The 22,489-nt window shown below is 37.4% G+C and overlaps 1 protein-coding gene and 1 non-coding gene across 11 annotated transcripts in view; one reads left to right on the plus strand and one right to left on the minus strand.

The window, feature by feature from the left end:
- VWA3B (von Willebrand factor A domain containing 3B) overlaps positions 1 to 22,489 on the minus strand; it is a 58,663-nt gene that overhangs the window by 13,241 nt on the left and 22,933 nt on the right. For 9 of the 10 annotated variants that reach the window (XM_032441591.1, XM_032441595.1, XM_015850969.2 and 6 more), the window contains 12 exons: positions 18,880 to 19,076; positions 18,120 to 18,274; positions 16,750 to 16,888; positions 15,249 to 15,380; positions 13,418 to 13,516; positions 11,542 to 11,724; positions 9,055 to 9,182; positions 7,620 to 7,789; positions 6,618 to 6,782; positions 5,303 to 5,342; positions 5,032 to 5,188; positions 1,055 to 1,173 (listed from right to left, as the gene is read on the minus strand). In XM_032441591.1, the coding sequence (XP_032297482.1) occupies positions 1,055 to 1,173; positions 5,032 to 5,188; positions 5,303 to 5,342; positions 6,618 to 6,782; positions 7,620 to 7,789; positions 9,055 to 9,182; positions 11,542 to 11,724; positions 13,418 to 13,516; positions 15,249 to 15,380; positions 16,750 to 16,888; positions 18,120 to 18,274; positions 18,880 to 19,076 (1,684 nt within the window). The remainder of the gene's footprint in view (positions 1 to 1,054; positions 1,174 to 5,031; positions 5,189 to 5,302; positions 5,343 to 6,617; positions 6,783 to 7,619; positions 7,790 to 9,054; positions 9,183 to 11,541; positions 11,725 to 13,417; positions 13,517 to 15,248; positions 15,381 to 16,749; positions 16,889 to 18,119; positions 18,275 to 18,879; positions 19,077 to 22,489) is intronic. The other variant, XM_015850973.2, reaches the window with a different exon arrangement.
- LOC116652794 lies at positions 10,936 to 11,054 on the plus strand. The gene has a single exon (XR_004306015.1). It is a non-coding gene; the product is annotated as a 5S ribosomal RNA (ribosomal RNA).

A 22,489-nucleotide genomic window follows, 5' to 3' on the forward strand; every position in this document is an offset into this window, starting at 1 on the left:
GAAATATCTGTCCGTCCCCCCCCCCCCACACACTTTTCTACTTCTTTAATCAAAGCTAAGGTCAGTCTATGTATGGGAAAGATATTGTCGTGCTTGCTTCTGTTCTTGAAACCTGCGTATTGTCTCAACTATAGGTGTCAGAATAAATTTGTGACTAGTCATTATTCATAAAGCTGAACTGCTGCCTTTTTAAGTTCAATTACTGGAAAAGTAGTGTTGAATTTACAGAAAAGTGAGTTTGTCTGGGTTGCTGTTCCATATGTACTGTATTAGAGACATTTTTTATATTGCAAATTATATTTATTGTAAATTGATCTGATTCATTGAGCTCCAAGGGTAAACATGTTAATTGTACGTTCAGTCAGCAGACTTGAGAGGGATAAGGGACAGCACTGTGGAAATGCTCCTCAGGAAAAGATGGTCTGTGTTTCAAACAAGTTAAATCAGAGAAAGATACAGCTTAGAATGTATGGATGTAGCTTTTGTGCAAGCTGGTCTAGTGGAAGATGTCCCAACCTTCCTACTGTGGGCAGGAACTGGATGGTCATTAAACCTCCTCCCAGTCAAAGCACTCTATGGTTCTGTGATCTCATATGTGCCTCAGTTACACTTTTGCAAGCACAGCCAGGTGCTAGGCAGCTGGCCGCAAAAAGAAGGCCATTATCAGTCTACATATTAAGAAGCTTAATTTCAGGTCACAGTCTTGCCAGCACTGTGGTTTTAAAGGGGTGCTTCTGGAAAAAAATACTTTCAGGTTTATTCCCAGACGTAAATATATATATATATATATTAGTCATTAAACAGTAATATGTTATTTATTATCTCTCTGTCTTTTATATATTGTGGGTTTGTTTTTAATATTCTTCATTTTGACTAAAGAAAATAAACATTTCTCTTACATGTTAATGATTAATGATTTGACACTGATGATAATGAGTTGACAACATGTGGAATTACCAACTTCAAGCAAACAATGTGTTGGCAAGTATTCACTACATAAGAAAAATAAGATTTTAGACTGCAAATAGGATACACTTCTTATGAGTAGACTTGCCTTTCATAGGATTTAATTGCTTGTTCCAACTTCTCTTTATAGGCATCAAGATTCACTGCCTGAGGATTAATTAGTGTGATCCGCTTCTTGTCACTGCTCAAATGGGCCAATGACAGTATCTATGGTACAGGAAAAGAGAAAGACATCATTTATCATACAACTTTTCCTCCATCAGAACAACAGAACGCCCATGAGTCTAGGATCTGAGGATCCAAGGTTGATTAAACATCAAAAAGAAATGCCTGAATTAACATATTTTCAATAAGTTAATAAGATATTGTGAAATGAGACAGTCCTTTCACACAGAAGTTGCAAATCAATTATTGCAGGACAGGACAAATCACAATTACTACTAGTTAATTCTGGCTAAATCAGTACTTTTAAAAAACTCACTCTAATAATGAAAGGGAAACAAGCACACCTATATTAAGAGCGTATTTCGTATTGCACTGCTTTAAAACAACACATCCTTATAGTTACTAGAATCTAATTCTAGCAGACATATATAATAGGTTATAGAAGTGTAGATTTAAAGAACATTTAAGTGTATTTAACACTCTTACCCTGGAAGACTGCATTTTCTAAGGAATTAAGAAATCAAAGCCAGAGAGAGGGAGATTTTTGGCTACAATGATCACTGATCACCAGAAATAGAGCAAGGTGGATATCACTCACTGAAACTTGTCTTAATTGACCGCAGTAAGGTTTGGGAACTAAATGAGCTTGGTCAGAACCAGCAACCTCCATCTCTCTCAAAGCTCACAACATATCATCCTCATAAGGCAAATTCACTGCTTTAGTACATCTTAAAAAGACTGAGAAAAGGGTGGAAAAGGATGATAGAAAGGAAGAAAGATGCCTTCCCATCTCTCAGTTCAAAGTTCCATCATCCTTCAGCCTTTCTAATTGCTCAGCAGTTCCAATAAGAAAAGCATTTATTTACCAGTGTTAGGATGATTATTTTAAAGAGAAACAATATAAGGAAATAGAGAAGGTGGAGAACGCTGCTCTCCCCAAAACTGTCTTCAGTATGTGTGGCTGAATGTTAAGCTTCTCCAAGTGCCTGTCTGAGATGAGGATTTAATGTCAAAAAGATGGATGATATTAAATAGAACTAAAACCACTATTAGGAGGGACAAGGCAAGCAATCAGAAAATAAAGCAATAACAAAACTGCTTTAAGGAGTAACAAAAAGCACTTTTCAGTGCTTGTGTGTGCATATGTGCATGTTTGAATCATCTCAACCTTGCTGGATTCCAAATAACTTCTGAAGAACCATTTTTTCCAGCAAGTGTGACTTCCACTCCCTATTTGCAGCTGGTTGTTCAGCTGCAAATCTCTCTTCCAGAAGATGTCTGATTTATAAATCTCTGTCATTTCACTGCCAGCCCACATCAGGGCTCCACATGTTGGATTAATTTTAAAATCACTTAGAAGCTAAGATTAATGGGAATGTGCCAGTGAAGTAGACAGATGAGGCAAATCTCTGCTCACAACTGTGAGCTATGCAGTCTGGCTACCTGTCATTTCCAGGTGAAGTTCAAAAGATGGAGGGCAAGAAACTGAAAGAACCAGCCTTATAATGCCCTGATTGTTGTTTGCTATGTTACTGCAACCAAGTTTACAAAAGTTCAGTAGGGATTCACTATGCAGAAGCCCTCTGTGCCATTCCCTTACAAATTTCCAGAGCTACTCCAGGTACAAAAGGCATTACTTATTTTCATATTAAACGCATTTAGGAAAAAGCTCCAAATAGATTGCGGAGGACCAACAAATCTGAACAGATTCTTACAATATTAAAGAATAAAACTGGAACAGAACGTGTTCCTAGCAAATAGTAAATCTGAAATACTAAGCGTAATTTCTGAGAATGGAAACTGTTCACAAACTCAACTGAAATTTGATGGATTCGGATGGAAAAAAAAATGACAAGGAGGCTTTTTTAGTGCCAAAATGTTTTGTCATTTTCTAAGTGAAGTACTTTCATATCAAAAGAAGTCACTTGTTTCAGAACAGCTTTCGTTTCAAATCAGAGCATTTGAAATTCTAAAGACAAAACTAAAGCACAATAACTCTGCAAAAATATTTCTCAGTTTAGATTGATAAGAAGATTCCCTGTTCTGGTTGAATTTGAACACGACTATTTTGGTTAAAGCACTGAGTCAAAAATTCATAACTTGGAAAGCTGTACTGAGGATGTCACAACCTGCAATAGAAACACAGATGGTTCTGTAGCGAAGGTTTATCCAGAACTACTACAATGTAATTTAGATAAGTCTCCAAACAGATTTACTTTTTTCTGGATACAGAATCACAGAATCACAGAATCACCAAGGTTGGAAATGAGCTCAAAGATCATCCAGTCCAACCATCCACTTACCACCAATACTTCCCCACAAAACCATGTCTCTCAGTACAACATCTAAACATTTATTACACACCTACAGAGAAGGTGACTCTTTCTCTTCCCGGAGCAGCCTGTTCCAGCACCTGACCACTCTTTTGGAAAGGAAATATCCAACCAGAACCTCTATTGGCTCAATTTGAGGCCATTCCCTCTAGCCCTCTCTCTAGTTACATGGGAGAAGAAGCTGACCCCCACCTCACCTCAACCTCCCTTCAGGTAGCTGTAGAGAGCAATAAGGTCTCCCCTGAGACTCCTCCAGACTGAACAATCCCAGTTCCCTCAGCTGCTCCCCATAAGACTTGTGCTCCAGATCCCTCACAGCTTTTTGCCCTCCTCCGGACAAGCTTCAGGGCCTCAATGTTTTTCTTTTAGTGAGCGACCCAAAACTGGACACAATACTCAAAGCGCTTCCTCAAGCTCTAGCTGAGTACAGAGGGACAGTCACTTCCTGCTCCTGCTGGCAGCACTATTTCTGATACAACCCAGGATGCCGTTGGCCTTCTTGGCCACCTGGGCACACTGCTGGCTCATGTTCAGCCAAGCATCAACCAACACCCCCAGGCTCATTTCCTCCACACAGTCCTTCAGCCACTCTGCCCCAAGACTGCAGCACTGCAAACTGAACAGCTAAATTAGTCTAGCACAAACTCACATGAAATGCCATTATAAGAATACATGTAGCATAGTCCTTGCTGAATCACAGTTTTGAAATAATTTCAAAGACCATTATTTCCAAAGACCATTTTTGCAAATAGCAGTTCAAATGCAGCTCAGGATTGTTTGGAAAGTATTCAAAGGAGTCTTCATTTAGAAAGGTGGAAGAAAGATCCCTACTTAGTAGCTGTATTCAGAAGATGGAGAAAGACGTGACTGCTCAGAAATCAGTCACTGCTTAAAATGAGCTGCGATGTGTTCATAGGACTAACGTAGCATTCATAAGAATTGATTTAGAGAAACTTGACACAAAAGGGATTTCCCTTAAAGGGAATGGCATCTACATTTTTGCAATACATAATTCATCATGAATTTTGCACCTCTAGAATCTCATAATTCTATACAACTACCAAAATTAGATTTTAATTACTGAATTCCAATTCTTTTTAAAACATCTTTAGGGTAGACTTGTAAAACTCGAAAAGCAACAAACCTACATTTGTAGGTTTTGTGTACCTGCATGTTATTCCAAACAACTTTATGGACCTAGAATACAGTACCCCGGTGAATTAATATGAATGAGAAGTGACTGTGACCTTCAAGAAATTGCTGAGCACCTGATGGCTGCACACTGCCATCCACTGGTAACTGTGAAAGAAAAATACATAGCTCAAGAAGTAAATAGTACAGCTCGCATGAAGTACTATTAAGATTGTTGTTCTTCCTGGTAGATAAATGAACATTACACTAAACATTTAGTGCACCTCAGCTATCTTCAAGGAACACTAGACAATGTAGTGAATTAATGAAATTTATGGAAGTGAGTTATCTATATATATAGAGAGAGGGAGAAAGAGAGAGATTTAAAAGCAATACCAAGGTTTATTTTTGCTTTGAAACAACACAAAAGCTTTACCTCATCAAATACTTTTGAAAGTACATGCTTGTCCAGAACTGGGATGTATTTAGTGCTATGTGGGACAGCTGTAGGAGCTAAGGCATCCATGATGGTGAGCCGCCTAGCAATCAGGCCATGAGTCTTTAACCAAAGAGCGGAAGAGATATCTAGAGAACTAGAAACAAAAGACTATAAGACAAAGGTAGAAGTGCACCTGAGAATTTTGATTTCTTTGGAGAGAAACATAAACTACAAATTTTGTGATGTGACTACACATGCGAACACATACCTTTTAGATGTCCTTTTCCTAGTTTTCTGCATTTTCACATCTGAAAGAAAACATTTGCATTGTATTGTTACAGTATTTGAGCACACAAAAGCACACATTCACATGCTAGCTCAGGAATAATCTAATTTACTTATTTGAGCCTACTCATAGTGTCATAAGGACTACACAGTAACATCTATTTCAGTTACTAAATTAATCAATGAAAATAATGTTTCCTCTGCTTCTTGGTATTTGGTCAATAGTAACAGCGTTATTATATGTCTCATATATCTTAATTAATTAATGAGAAATCCTATAAAGTAGATGGTGAATAATTTAATTTTAAAAGAAGACTTGGAATGTTGTATTTATTCATTTCCTGTAACTCAAAAGAAAGACTGATGTCTATTCTGCAGTTCAAAATGTAGTACAAAGTACTATCACTAAAGAAATGACCAGGAAAAGATAATATCATATATACTACTATGAAAATCTGCATGTGTATGTAAAATACAAAAAACAAGACTTGAAGTAAGACAGTGAAACATAAAAAGTCAAAACATCAGTCAGGCATTGGAATGCACTGCCCAGGGAGGTGGTGGAGTCACTGACCATGGGAGTGTTCAAGAAACATTTGGATGTTGTGTTGAGGAATATGATTTAGCTGGGAAGTATTGGTAATGGTTGAACTAGATCTTCTAGGTCTTTTCCAACCTTGATAATTCTGTGATTCTGTGATCTTTAAGTATTATAGTTGAGGCTATAGAAGAACTTACAAGATCTACCATAAAGTTTAGAACTCCATGAATCACCAAGAGAAATTAAAACTACCTGGACATATATACAAGCCTGACTGGAAGTACTTTTACTATATAAACAACGTTCACAAACACATTCTTCTTGTCCAGATGCATTAACACAAGCTCAAATTCCTTTTATATTGGTAGCAAATTGGTTGTTTTAGCCCCAAATATAGTACAAAACTAAGAATTACTGTATCACAACAGTATATTAATGTGGCATGACAAGAGACTCTCAAGAACTATTTACCCCATTGATAAGAAGTCACTGTGATCTCCTTTCAGCAATCTAGCATACAGTGCAATTATAGCTGACACATGCTTTGGACATAACTAAGCTGCTGTAAACCTGCTTTGGCATTGGCAGGAGTATGACTGCAATTGTAAGGATCTTGTTACAATATCCTCTTGTGTGTCCAGCTCTTTGCATCTCAGTTGAGCTCTGGTCCTTCTCACTGTGGGTATACACAGCCTTTCCTCAAAAAAGGCACTATTCATTGCAAACATATCAGGAGAAATGTTATCAGCTGACCTACCCAGAGCTTCCTGTTGTGTAAACCTGCCTTTCAAAACAGTTGTGCACTTCATACTCTTTCTGACAGAAAAGCTCTTTTTTTCAGGGGATTCTCTTTGCTCTGGGCTTTTTTCCCTTGATTTCACTCCACGGCTCAGGATTCGCAGCATACTCGTCTTTGTTTGCTCTGCAGGTGTTGAAAAGGAAAGAAAGAAACAGCAAGCTTGTTTGTCAAACACATGCTGGGGATTTCTGAGTTCCTTGTTGGTATCCAGTCCCAATTTTTAAAGAACCACACAAGACCTCAAACGCAACATTACTTCAGTGGTAGTTTCTACTTTCCCAAGGGTGAATACTTTCTTCACACCAAACCAGGAAAACCTAATTCAAACTGGCATACAAAGAATACATCAAAGAAAAAACAGTGTTACAAGTGTAGCAAGGAGAAACATTACTGCAAGAAATGCTGGTAATTAGTGAAAAATCGACCAGCTTCTTACTCTCACCAACAACGTGTTTACTTGGTATGAAAAGAATTAAGCATTTAATATATTGAAGAACTGCTTACAGAGACTTCAAAATGTTCTGTCTGTGAAACATAAATAGACATTTGTCTGTGTTAAGTAAGTACTTAAAAGGAACTTAGGAGGGAGGTCAGATAGCGATAGGGCAAGTGCTGGCACAGCTGCCCAGAGAAGCTGTGGTGCCCCATCCCTGGAGGAGCTCAAGTCCAGGTTGGATGGGGCCCTGGGCAGCCTGAGCTGGTGGGGGGCAGCCCTGCCCATGGCAGGGGTTGGGGCTGGGTGGGCTGTGAGGTCCCTTCCAGCCCAAACCATTCTGTGATTCTATGATTCTATGAGTGAAAAGCAAAAATCAGATAGAATTTCAGAAAGATAGCAATTAAAGGCTTCATCAAAGGCTTCATCTGTTTCCCCAGCAAGGGATGGTTTTTTCTATTATAAACAGTCTATTTTCAAACTAGCGACTTAATTTTAACAAAAGCTGCAGTTCATTTCAGTCATACCTGCAAATAATGCTTTCTTCCTTCGAACAGGATTCTCACCATTGACTTGCCAAGTGTATCCAGTACACCGATGTGGACCCAGTGCTGGCTCTTGTAAAGCACAGCACAGCCTGCTGTGCTCTTCCACATGTTCAGTCTCTGAAGACAAAGTCTGTGTTGGCTTCTGATCACTGACAAAAAGAAGAAACAAGCTGTAAATGACCTCAAGCGTAAGATATCACTGGTTTATACAGCACTAAGTTGAAAACCTCAAAAAGTATAGATACACAAACATACAAATGTTTCCAACGGTGCAAAATATTTTCTCTGTTATCCTAGTTTGTATTTCAAAAGGGAGCTCAAAGGAGATTAAAATATTGTTGGTTTCTTGAGCTATTTAAAAGTTGTTCTTGAGTCTAAAAGATCTTTGTTACCTTTACCCTCACTCACAGCTTTAATAAGGTCAGAATGTTCTGTAATAGTTACTTCAAATTTGGGGGGAAAGACCAGACTAAGTATGATTACATACTTTTTGTCTTTGTACTGTTACTGCACAGATGAATGAGGCACCAGGCAAGCTCTTCCCTTCTTTTTATTAATGCTTCTCTCCTATAGAGACTATAATTAACTTCATGTTTGAATCTGTCTGTCTTTGCTCCCCAGATGGAAATCAGCTTAATCAGCCACGCTGAAAACTTTACCATAGTGGCCCAGGAGTCTGACTCCACTACACTGTAGAAGGACCTCTGTTTGAACTGCCATTCTTGGCACCATAAGACTTCCAACAAGTTCTTCATCTGACGCTGAACAGCAAACTATTTTTAATGAGATTCCTTATCTCTTGATAAAAAGCAGAGACAAATATGGCACAAACGTACAGAAATGCAGTATAAGATCAAAAACATGACAAAGTAAGCTGAACTTTATCCATCGTGTTTGCCAATTTGCTCTTTTAAACAAATTCATTTGTAAGTAATTTCTGTTTCAGTTAGCATATTCCAATGAGGAACATTCTAGTCATAAAGCACCAAGCCAACTCTACCCATGGACAATAATTTTTTATCAATTCTCTAGTTTGGAAGGAACATCTTTACCAGAAACAATAAAATATTTTCATCTCGTTGCATCAATTATTCCATCCCAATATTTCAGTTATTCCATATTCTATTCAAGTTGCACTCAGTGATCCTTAAGGGTCCCTTCCAACTCAGAATGATCTATGATCCTATAATTTGAAACTACCTACTATTTTATTACCAATTCAGGAATCACAATATTCATATATTTTTTCCAAATTTTTCATTTCCATTAGTGTGACTATTTCATTAAAAAAATAACAATACAATCTTTTTCTTTAAAGAGAACAGTGTCAGAGGTTACTTAAGACAATGACAAAGGAGAATCTTAGCAGAGAGTTCCTATTTCCTGTTAGTGTCATGGCAGTGTGAAGACATACCTATTCTCTGTATTATTTTCTTCTTTATAACAGTCCAGCATCAGACATTCAGCATGAAAAGTCTTCACTTTCTCTAGGTCTTTTTCTCCCTGTTCAATCTCTTGTTTTAACAGACGTATATCTTCACTCTGTCAAAAAGAAAATCAGATTTTTATTACAATTACTCCCAACAAGTTTCATTACTGAACTGAACTGAAACTATGAAAGCTTTGATAAAAATAATTTTAAGAATCATTAAGAATAGAATCATAGAGTGGCATGGGTTGAAAAGGACCTCAAAGATCATCCAGTTTCAGACCCCCTGCTATGTGCAGGGTCAGCAACCACCAGACCAGGCTGCCCAGAGCCACATCCAGCCTGGCCTTGAATGCATCCAGGGATGGGGCATCCACAGCCTCCTTGAGCAACCTGTTACAGTACATCACCAACCCTCTGTGTGTAAAACTTCTTCCTCCTAATATCTAATCTAAACCTCCCATGTCTCAGTTCAAAACCGTTCCCCCTTGTCCTATCACTGTCCACCCTTGTAAACAGCTGTTCCCCCTCCTGTTCATACACTCCCTTCAAGTTCTGGAAGGCCACAGTGAGGTGTTCCTGGAGCCTTCTGCTCTCCAAGCTAAACAAGCCCAGTTCCCTCAACCTTTCCTCATAGGAGAGGTGCTCCAGCCCTCTGATCATCTGAATGGTCCTCCTCGTGGAACTCCATGAGTTCCATGTCTTTCTTGTGCCTGGGGCAGCCTGGACACAGTACTTTTGACTCAGTTCAGCATTTTTTCATGTAGTCTTCCCATTTCCTAAACCAAAGTTTGTTTTATTCACTTTCTGGAAGCATAAATAAGTCTATAGCAGAACAAGATGAATGTGTGCGTGGCAATACAGTCTTTCAAGCTATTATTCCTTTTCAGAAAAAGGACAAGCATACCCTAACAAGGCAGATAGATACTCCCTGAGATGTGAGCAGTCATATTTCTGAATACTTTAATGAGTAGTTTAGTAGTTTCCTTCATTCTGAATAAGAAATTAATTAATTAAACTGAACTAAGCTAAGCTAAACTAAACTAATAACTGATGTCACTCTATAGATCAGTTATATCACACATTCTGTCCTGAAAAATGCAAGTGAAGGACTTTTTTGAGAACACATTGAAAGTTAACTGACTGGGAATCATTTGGACTACAGCAGGAAACAGGAAGGAAATTCCAAAGACGATGCCTGTACAACTCCCACAGGGCAAAAAGGCCTGACACAGATAACACAGTTTCTAGCACTCATCTTTCCAGCGTGCAATGTCACACAGTCCACATCAGCAGCATCACTCAAATTGGCCAGTGCAGTCTCTGCTATCTTTCAAGACCCGGAGTATTTTCACACCTTTCTTCTTTTAATTAGCATCTGTGAAGTTCTGAACTGCCTGCTACTGTCTTGTTCTCATGCTTCTACTTCCAAAATTTCTAAAATTTGTGGAGATAATTAAGGGAGTTTTAACTTTTAGTTACAAAAAGATACACTTTAAGTGGGCATATCTGCTAGTCCATTCAGAAATTTTCTAGTGGGAATTGTTAGACTGAACTCATAAGTTATACGTGAACTAACTACTTCTCTAGAAGTAGTTACTTCCTAGAGTAACTATGACTCTAGGAATTTTACACATCGTAGGTCTCTCTCTAGTGGCTATTGTAGAGCAAACTTTCAGCAGAACTCAATTCTGCAATCTCTCATTCACTTGGATGACAGAAAGCAGTTTCATTTTAAACAGAAGTTTATTTATGAGACAGGGATTAATTTGGTCTATGTGCTTGGGTTTGTTTTGTTTGGTTGGTTTGTGCAATTGCTGTGGAATTGCAATATGTGCCCTGTGGTTTCTTCAACAGCATGGAGAATTCTACAACCATCCCACCCTGGTAACGCCCGATCTCGTCTGATCTCGGAAGCTAAGCAGGGTCGGGCCTGGTTAGTACTTGGATGGGAGACCTCCTGGGAATACCGGGTGCTGTAGGCTTTATTTTTTTAGGAGGGCCACTAAGATGATCAGAGGGCTGAAGCATCTCCCATGTGAGGAAAGGCTGAGGGAACTAGACTTTTTTAGCCTGGAACAGAGAAGACCTCAGGGAGACCTCACTGTGGCCTTCCAGATCTTGAAGGGAATGTATGAACAGGAGGGGGAACAGCAGTTTATAAGGGTTGATAGTGACAGGACAAGGGGGAATGGTTTTAAACTCAGACAGGGGAGGTTTAGGTTAGATATTAGGAGGACGTTTTTCACACAGAGGGTGGTGACGCACTGGAGCAGGTTGCCCAAGGAGGTTGTGGATGCCCCATCCCTGGAGGCATTCAAGGCCAGGCTGAATGTGGCTCTGGGCAGCCTGGTCTGGTGGTTGCTGACCCTGTACATAGCAGGGGGGTTGGAACTAGATGATCACAGTAGTCCTTTTCAACCCAGGCCATTCTATGATTCTATGAAGAATCAAACATTTTTAACTACTCACATCACTAGACGTTGCAACACCAAGATCAGTTGAATAAACGTTGTAATAATGAAAGCGTCCCCCTGTTTCAGTAGAGAGTTCATGCAAAAATTTATTAGCTTCTGTATCATCACAGTTGAAGGATACAGTATGAATGGGAACTTTAGGATGAAGCTGGACTTGAGCCAAAATTGTTTGAGGGGGCTGAAAAACAAACAAACAAAAATGTATGAAACAGATGGCATCTAAATCAAATTTAACATAATAAGGAGAACTTGCATGAATTAAATCAGCCACACTGTTGCTTAGACACTGGTAAGTATAGATGGTTAAAAATATGCATTTTGCATGAATTGACTATTTCATAATTTTATGAAATAAGCTAATTTAAAACTGAAATTGAAACACTGACAATGCATTAGGGCACAGGATTCTCTAATCAAACTAAAATTAAATTATAATCAGCACACTTTGTTTCTTAAGTCCTAAAGTTTATTAAAGCAAAGGAAATCAAGCTACTACATTGGTATTTAGAATCACTACATGTATATCACTGGATAAAAATGGCTGATATTTTGATTAAGCTGATTTATTTCAATGACAAGATGATTCAATACCAGAAAACATAACAGAGGTGGAGAAATAAGTAAAGCTTGTGTTCCTCTTCCAATAAAGATATAAAAGCTATGTGAGAAAGTTTAAGATCATCTATAGACAATGTTGAAGGATCACCAACTTCTGATAATATAATGGCTCCTCATACACTGTCATAAATCTTGATATGTTTGGCTTTTTCATGAGATTTCCAATATGTTTGTTTTCTGAACTTTAATAATGATGGCAATCTTGGTCATTTTGCACTTTCCCTCTAAAGAATTATGTCATAAAATCAACTATTACATAGGTTAAAAAAGTATTAATTAATTACTCTCTTCAGAAAAATATTTAATGTGGAGTCTAGCTGTATGTTAAGCCTAATTGCTCACAAATAAAATATGAATATATGCTCCTAGCTTGCAGAAGTGCCAAACAATACAGATACTTTTCAGTTACAAATTGATAATTTTAACACGTGACAGCCAATAACAACCAACCTGCCTGCAGAAAACATTAAAAAATAAACCTAGAATTAAAAACAACACTCAAAAGATGTAAGTTAAAGTCTCACATCTGTAAATTTAAATCAAGTTTATGTTTTGATATTCAAATCACTTGGAAGCCCTTCACCCTGGGCTATCTTCCTTTAATCAAGAAAAGCAGAACAAGAAGAAATGCAAACATAGAATTGAATCGTAGAATTGCTCAGGTTGGAAAACACATGAAAAATCATCAAGGTATTATATCTGCAATATGCTTCAGTAATTAATCTTATAAGCCTTCCAGCCCAGTTGTTTATCTAAATAAAGTAAGGATTTTTCTTCATATGTACTATTTAAACAAAGGTACATTTTCATTAGTAAATAAAGTTTTTTTGAAATGACTCTTCCTGCATGTTGGGTAGTTTGAATATTTAATTCCAAGCATAGAATAGGACAAACATTGTTATCTTTAATTTTTGATTCATGAGAGACCTGCCCTACACAAGTTTTAATATAAATCCTACGTTCAGATGTGAAGATCCAACCTTCATGTTTAACCAATTAATGATCCTTAAATCAACTAGTTAGAAAGATCAATGTTACCATGCATCAAAGACTAGACATTGGGAGAAGAGCTCTAACCAAATCCCTTCTCTAACAACATATATCTCAAGTGCAATTTTGAATTACTATGACAACCTCCAAGACACTCTGCTATGAAGGTGCAACATTCATCTCATACAGTTTGCTTCATTGTTCTGACACTACCAGTGTAGCACCACACCACTGCATTTTCTGTTTTCTCATTTCAGAAATACCTGATCAGGTCTCCCATCAGTCAAGAGATAAATAGCCCGAGTGTCAGCATCAGCAAGAGCAATTTGGAGAGCTCTGAGTGTATTTGTGGAACTTCCAACCTAACAACCAAAGAGAAACAAATGAAGAAGCAGTTATAAACGCTACCAGTTCTTTCTCTCTGTAGTTAAATTCATGATGACAGTGATTCAAGGGGTATTCTGGAACTGAAATTAGCAAGAAAATGGTGAAAATTCTTACTTATCAAAGTAAGTGTCAACATAGCATAAATCGGTACCAAATTGGTATTCAGTAATTGTGCAAAAATATAAAATGCTGAGCAACAGCAATATGAGCTGTGGAAAGAAATGTAATAACTAAAAATACAGGGTAAAGCAATAATGAGATACCTAAAATCTTTATGTTTGAGTAATTTCTGTCATTCTCTTATGCAGAGTTCATGATCTCTTTTTTATTTTTTGAGAAAATACAACTCTACATTTACTGAAATGCATTTCACAGCTTAAAGGAACCAAAAAACTACAACTCATATCTTCAGATTTCTACTTTTCAAACACTGAATATGCAAGCTTTCCAAATTTCAGGGCAAATTAAGGCTTTGTCAGTGTGGAAAACTGTTTCATTGAGTCGCGGTCTTATTCTTTTAAAGCAAAATTCCTAAAAGGGAGTTTTGTGCTATCATAACGCTGAGCATCAGTCTTGATGCAGAGCAGTGAGGACTGTAGTGGTGTGAGAAGAGACCCAGGATCCATGTATTTAATGTGTTATAGAAGATAAATATAAACCACTAATATCATGCATGTAAAACTATGTTCAAAGGTAAAATTATTTCTTCAGTCCTATTAACTGTGTTAAACCTACTCCCAGTTCATCACTCCAGCAAACAGTTTTACTAGAATTGGCAGAGAAGGTAAAACAGATAAAATGAAATAGGAGGTACAGTCTAGGAGGTTATTCTACATCTACATGAGAATATATGTCCCAGGTAACATGACAGGTCAGATGCTTTATCATCCTGTTTACTAATCCATAGAAAAATCTTAACAGTACCTACCCACATGAAATACTTGGTCTGAGCCATTTTCTCTATGTTAAATATACCAAATATTCCCAATATTTCAGCACACATTATAAAATTCAAGACACACGGCACCTGTAATTACATGCAAATCGCCCATCCTGGCTATTTTTAATAATGGTAGATGGCCTGGAACTGATCTGCAACATAACTACTTCTGCTATATCATGGGAAAGAACAGTGATGCTGATGATATGAGAGAAAAGACTATGTACCTTATAATGAAAGCTGTTCATTTTCTTAGCAACTACTGTTACAAATGCACACTGTCCATATCAATGTTTTAAACACCTGATGTGCTTCAACTGTATTTATAAACACCCTCCACATTTTAAATATTATTAATTCCAAAGGGGTTTTTAAGTTTTTATCATATCAGCTCCCAGCTGTGAGTCCATCAGCTCCAGCCCTCATAGAGGCAGTATGCCCGCAGAAGAGTGATAAGTTTAGAACCAGGATCTGAGCACTGTCATCATTCATGAAGAAATCAAATTTGCTGGTGTTGTAGCTATTAGATGTAGCAGGCTGTAAGTAGAAAATTAATATAATCTTTAAAACAAGACCACTATTAAAAGATAATAACTGACAGTATAATAAATGCTTGTACTCAGATCTACGAAAGTTTATTTATCATCTTTATATTCTCAGCTTATTCATGTAAAATACCTCATGAATCCAAAATTACCCCAACCATACAAAGGACACAAATACAGCTTTGTACAAACATGCTGCATGGTAATTAGCTTCCATGTTACCTCAAGCCCTTTGATCCAAAGCCAAGCATCTTGCAAATTCTCCTCATTAACTTCAGCAAGTTTCTCTCTCCATGCCACCGCTTGGGAACTAAATTTCACAAAATTAAATCTCTTTTTGTGTCTCAATTGTTCCTGCAAGAGACAAAATCTAGATTTTACTCAGTGCTGAAAGAAAGAATACTTGGATCTTGAAATACTGGCCAGCAATACTTCATTTAACTCATATGTAGCTGATTACATCATAATAACTCATGATAATACTTAGCTGTGGCATATAGGCACAAAGAGACAGACAGAGAACAGACGATTTCTGCCTGCAGTTATGAAGATAATTTGAACTTCTATGTTTAAGTCTCCATTTACTCATATTTCTCAACTATTTGAACAGCAAATGCCTAAGATGGAAAGAGAGAGCAAGGAACATAGGTATGAACATTGGTATAAGGAAAATATGACAGCTTAACAAAGGAAAATGAGATCACAATCAAAAAAAGACATTATTTTGTGGAGGAGAACAAGAATTAAATGCAGAGGCCAGCGAGGGGAATGAAGACAACAAGAGAGAATTAAGAATTTGCTGAAGCTGTTTTTGGACAGAAGTTTTAAGGAGTGAAGGTTGTGCAAGCTAGTACAAACTTCCTGAGCCTGGGATCTTTGACTCCTTTTTATCACCATTCATGTACAGTTGCCTGTGAAACCTTCTGGTACAATATCTCATCACTTTCTAGGTTGATCTGCCTAGAGGACTGCATCATACTACATCCTGTTACTTACACATAGCTCAAAACTTCTGTGTTACAGTTCTACCTTTTCTAGCTCTAATAATGATTGCTATCAGTGTTAGACTGATAGAATTTTTATATTAAAATTTAAAATTTTAATTTTAATTGAAAAAATTTAATTTTTATCAGTTACTTCTTAGAGATCTAAAAGAGTCAATCCCATTTTAGCAGTTTCTCTCAACTATTAGTGTAAACTCAAGCAACATCACTGTAGATTTCTAGAACATCCCACACTTTTCAGTACACACTGCTACTAAGGTATTGCTGCACCTTACAAGTCAATTTGCAGAGTTCTGAATGACTGTGCAAGATACAGGCAAACTCAAAATGCTCTGTGCTCTCTATCTTTGAAGTAGGAAATACATACCACAACATGCCAGTGGAATTGGTAAACACTGCTAAAAACTGAAAATGAAAATTCCAGGTCTTTAATTACACTGTTTTACTGATCTTATATATATATAATTATATATATATATAATTGTTTTTGAGAGTAATTTGTAATATTTTCCTCCTGATTTCTTTCAAACATTTGTACAGATGGACAAGAATTAAAAAAAAAAAAAAAAAAAAAAGGACATTAAAAATATTTTTTGAATTCCAGTTCCAAAACATGATGAATAGGGTAACAGAAATGAAAAATAGGGTAACAGCCATCCAGAAAAGGTCAGCCTACTCTAAAGGGCTCCTCAATCATCAGAATCATCACTTCATCAAACCTGTATGAGCTGAAATATTTTCTCCTTCACTAGTGGCAGCTTGTCCATCATAGACCGGGATGTATCAATTAGAATATAGACATCATCTTCAAACACATTCCCAAAGAGACCTCTGCTTCCTTGTTGAAGCCACTTAATCCTGAGCAAGGAAGAAAAAGAGTAAAACATGGTACTGCTGTGCTTTCTATTCCTGTTCTTTATGCACTGTTACCAGTCTTTTTCATGGGTAATATATTGACTCTGATGTGCCAATAACCCGCTGCTATGTAATAATGCAAAACGAATCTGTGTTCTAATTTCAGTAGGAATTTGGAGACAAACAGAACACAGACCAGATAAAAAAGAAAAGCAACTTTATAATATCAATTATCCAGTAGTTTGAGCTAGCAAATCCCATGAGAAAGTATTTATATCTATTGCCCCTGTAACTTATCCAGCTTGAACTCCAGAAATCATTTAAGCATATGCTAATAATGCCTCCCTTTTCAGAAAACCACTTGAGAACCTATTCTGTAAGGAACTCGACCACTTTAAAGAGTCTTAATGTAACACAGATGCTTCAATGCCTTGTTGACCTAGGGCCTTAAACACAGACTTCATTTTACATTTTAAATAGGATTTAAGCACGCCTGCCAGTTAAATGCATGCAAGCATGTGGTTGTGTACAAGAGCATTTCCTCAGTAATGGCTGCAACAGGTTCAAATCTAATTTCCCTTGAGAGTCATAAGCTACTTGACTACTCTGAAACACAGGCATTTTAGCAGATGGAAATATAATGGCTCTGGAAAAAATACGGCTCATCTTCCACAGAGGTTCAAAAAAATGGCATCACAGAAACTTAAAGGAACCTATTACATTTGTTACTGACAGGTATTATACCGTTAGTCAGTGTTTGATGAAGTCTACCAAGACATTTTAACAGTGAAACAAACTATTCTAAACAACAAACCCGTAATCTTGGCTTGGATTTCAAAAATATAAGCACACCAAGGTGCTGTACCTCAGATTTTCTTTTCACAATATGTTAACTTTATCCCAAATATAGCAAGATGAAGATAAATTAAAATGGACAACAGAACTCTGTCTGATCCTGCTAAATATAATATTATATTTATTATATATTATTACACTATTATATTTTGGTGGAGAAGTGGCAGTAAAACAAAAGTTCACAACCTGTTTTAATCAGTGAGACATCTCATTGTCCTAATATACGAAACATGGTTTCAATATTTAGTGATCCTTTTGGATCTACAACATCCATTTTGAACATTCTGATCTCTTTATGTAGATAAGAAAGCTAGGAATTATGTAACATATAAAATGTTAAATATAAAGATATAAATGTTTTATGTAACAGAACACTAACCTTCCTTCCACTTGTCTGAGAGCAGCCCTCATTTTCTCTTCATACTGCCTATACTTTTCTGTAGTAACATACACATGAACTACAGATCCATCTTTCCAGAAGGTATGTACAAACTTGTCGCAGTATTTAGCATGAATTATCTTTCTCTTTGTCTCCTAAAGCCAAGAAAAACGGGTTTCATGTTCCAAGACACATTTTTTTGCTGTGTCCTACAATATTTAGTAAACAGACTTCAAAGGTAAATGCTGATCACAAATGATCAAGTGAGGAAATGGGCACAATAGCGTGGTCACAGAATTTGTTTCGAGAACAAGTCAGTAGAAACCAGTTTTACTCCTGTAGCTTGCAAGAACAGGAGCCTGCAGAACAGCGTGATGGTAAAGCTCAAGAAAAACAAATAGAAGAAAAAAGAATTCAAATTTATTTTAAGACCTGCAAGCTCTGGAAAAGCAGATACTAATGCTTCTTCTAAGGAAATATGAAGATGATGAACAAACTTTACCCAAGGCACTGCTTAATCCAGCCCTCATTCTTCCTTGCAGATTGTATGTAGACCAGGAATAATCAATTTCAAATAGCCCTCTGAAACAATGCATGACTATCTTTGTCTCATTCCACTAATAAACTGAGTTTAGCAAAAGAACACATAACAAGATCATACATTTTATCATAAATTCAACTATCAATAGACATTTCAAGTTTCAAAACAAATAAAACCCTAACAATTCACAGGCTGCGAAGGAAAACTAATGCTACTCACAGCATCAGTTTGTGAAGATTCATCCTCTGGTTTAGTTTTGATGTCAACAATTCCATCTGCATGGCGAAATGTACAATCAGCGAGTGCATCGTACACTGTGAGCTTCTGAGCTTTCAAGCCGTACTTCTGCAGCCACTTCTCAGAAGTCAAATACTTGTTACATTTATTCTCTTCTAATGGGTGATCAGCTTCGGTTCCTAATAAAGGAAATTCAAGAAAAAACTCTCATGTGTAGTAGGGTTCATTTGAGATATGCTATTTTCAACAGGCTATGATACTGGAGTCAAAAATATCAAATTTGTCTCCTAAATTTTGTTAGGCACCTAAGCAGTTTCAATTTTGTACACAACCACCAACACATAGTTTTGAAATCAACAAAAATGATTATGTCATTGATTTAATTGTCTGAATATGGGCTTAGTCGTCTAGGGAATCATTTCTAATTCTGACAGCAAAACTAATTTGAAGAACCTGGAAAAATAATCCAAATCAGTTCTGAGTAAAACACAAAATTAAATAATAATAAACACCCAGATATTCCTCAAACTTAAAATCCAGAATGATAGACTGCATAAGAAGATAGAAATGCCATTAAGAATGCCTAGTATATTATCAGCTGTAACTATCCGTTTCCATTTTTTTCCCCAAAAACTTTCTGACTGTGCACTAGAACTTTCTGTGTCACAAATTTACCCAAGGATGGTTGCTAGATTAATGGAGGAGAACAACAGAGAGAGCGTGGTTTACTAGAAGAATTCAGATGTTTGTCAAAAGATGAAGGAAAACACCTTTTGTCACATAGGCAATATTCCATACTTGGTCTGTTCAGAAGCTTTCACATCTTCAAGATTCATAGCAGATATTTTAATTTTGGCAGTCACCTACAGCAGAACTGTGCTCCTCTGACATCCCTATCATCTATATTTTGTCAAGTTTAAACTGATACGATCAGCAAAGACCTGCTAAGGTTTGGCAGCTAAATTCCCTGAAGGATACACATTGCTCTGAACTTGTTCCATTTGCACTGTCTTCTCTGGAGTTAGTGGATATTTCTGACTCATCTTTATTACTTACTTTGTTGTGTTTATACTATTTGCTTTTTGTCTTTCCTATCAAGCAATTCTTTCCAATAAATCCCTTTATAACTGGTGCAAAATTATGAGAAGATAGAGAACATAGAATATAAATAGCTGCAGAATCATCACAAAGAAGGAATTATTAAACCTCATTAAATTCTTATGTGATTACTTTTTGAGCATACCCAGGTCCCTCTGGGTGGCAACTCTCCTTCTGTTGTATCAACTGTACCACTCAGTGCCATCAGCAAACTTGCTGACGGTACACTCAATCACGCTGTTTAAGTTGTTGAAAAAGATGTTGAAGAGCCCAATCCCAAGACCAGTTTCCACCTATACATAGAGCAGTGGACCACCACCCTTTGGCTATGACCATTCAAACAATTCCTTATCTACCAAACAGTCCAGTCTTCAAAACGGTGCCTTTTCAATTTAGGGATTAGGTTGTGACGTGGCACCATGACAAAGGCCTTATACAAATCCAGGTAGATTATATCAGTTGTCCTTCTTTTGTCCACTGACACTATCACTCCACCACAGAAGGCCACCAGACTGGTCAGGCATGATCTGCCTTTGGTGAAACCATGCTGGCTGTCTTAGATCACATCTTCATCTCTCATGTGCTTAAACACCTCTTCCAGGAGGATCCACTGCATGATCCTCCTAGCACAGAGGTGAGGCTCCCTTTCTCCCCTTCTTGAACACAGGAGTGATATTTTCCTTTTTCCAGTCATTCGGGACTTCACCTGACAGCCACTTTTTAAATATGATAGAAAGTGGCGTGGCAACCAACTCAGCCAGCTCCTACAGAACCCTGGGATGCAATTCATCTGGCCCCATTGACTTGTACACTGCAGCCTCACAAGGTGATCTTGGACTTGCTCTACTTATAGACTTGGAGGGATTTTGCTCCCCCCCATCCCTCACTAAGAAGTTCACAGACCCAAGTGGTGTGAGAAGCCTGACCAGCCTTCTCCATGTCTGAGGAGGCCAGCTCTCCCTTTTTCACTTATCAGAGAGGGAAGAGGATAAAGGGCTTTGCATCACTAGCTTGATAAAATACACCCAAACCAAATAACTCATAAATAGGTCTTACAGTAGGGTGAATGTATTTTTTCATGCATTAATGTCAGTGATCTAGGCAGTATAAACACTTAGTTTATTTAGATGCAGCTAGTGACAACCATATTAAGATCCTGAGTCTGTAGACAAACCTATATAGACAGATATTAATTTAAACTAAAAAAACCTACAGAGATCAGACAGCATCAGTCCAGGTGCAAGGGCAGAGCCTATTCATGTGGAAATTCATTTGCTTTCTCATTGCTTGTCGTTCTTAACACAGCAAGCTCAGCAACTGTCACAAATGCACTCACCCCATTTTTAAAAGGATATAGTCATTTTCTTTCTTTCACACGCTTTACATAAAAAGTCATATCTCAGTTCGGGCAACTAGAGCATTATCAAGATAGTAAGCAGAAAAGTTGCCTCTTTTTTTCCTCTCTTGCAGAACACCACAATCATAATAAACTGTTCTGCATCTGAGCATTTTAAAAAGGGAACAAGAGGACAAAAACAGGAAGAAATACAGACAAGCAGGTACTGCAGTTATTTGGATCAATGGGCAACAGTCAAGTTGAAGAATGCTGAAGAACTGCCAAAATAAATCACGCTGTTATTTTGTTTCTTCTAATTCAGTTTATGAAGTTATTATGTACAAAGGCATAGACTACAAGAACATTAAAGCTGTATAGTCAAACACACTTAAGTAAACACTCAAATTAGGGCTGCCTTTGCAGCTTTATTGTGGTCCTTTTGTTCATATGCATTATGATAGAACAGTTTAACTTCATAAGGAAAGCCCTGCTAATCCAGAAGATGCTATTATCAGTACAAAGAAGAGTATTATGCCTTTGCGGAAGAATTTATGCAGACTAAGTCCAGCAGATTTATGTTGCTGTCAGATGTTCAAACCCAGTTCAGGCAGAGAAAACTCTCAGCTTCTAATCTTCACCATCACAACCACAGCATACCAAGAGCTCAGGAGACTGATCATCCAACTGCACAAATTGTTCCTCAATAGGTAGTCCAGAAAAGGGTGCCCAACCCCAGCCTCCAACCAGTCAAAGTAAAAGCAATTACACTACATAAACTACACTGGAGCTACACAAAATCACTGATGAGATGAGATAATTCAGCCTGAACTTTATATCAACTTAGTAAAAAATACCACCAGTCATCAAGTAAATATTCTAAAGCCAGGGGCTAATGCAGAAGATGACAATTGCTGATAGCCACAACTCTGATCCTGACAAACCAGTCACTCAGTTCAACATTGAAGCTTGCTAGACTTCATGGATTCCCAACCTTTCAATATTATAAACTTGCTAGCGAATCACTGAATCATAAAATCAGCAAGGTTGGAAAAGACCTCCAAGATAATCTAGTCCAACTGTCCACCTATCACCACCATTTCACCACTAAACCATGTCCCTCAGTACAACATCTAAATGTTTCTTGAACACCTCCAGAGA

Source organism: Coturnix japonica, chromosome 1 (genome assembly GCF_001577835.2).
Source record: "Coturnix japonica isolate 7356 chromosome 1, Coturnix japonica 2.1, whole genome shotgun sequence".
NCBI lineage: Eukaryota > Metazoa > Chordata > Aves > Galliformes > Phasianidae > Coturnix > Coturnix japonica.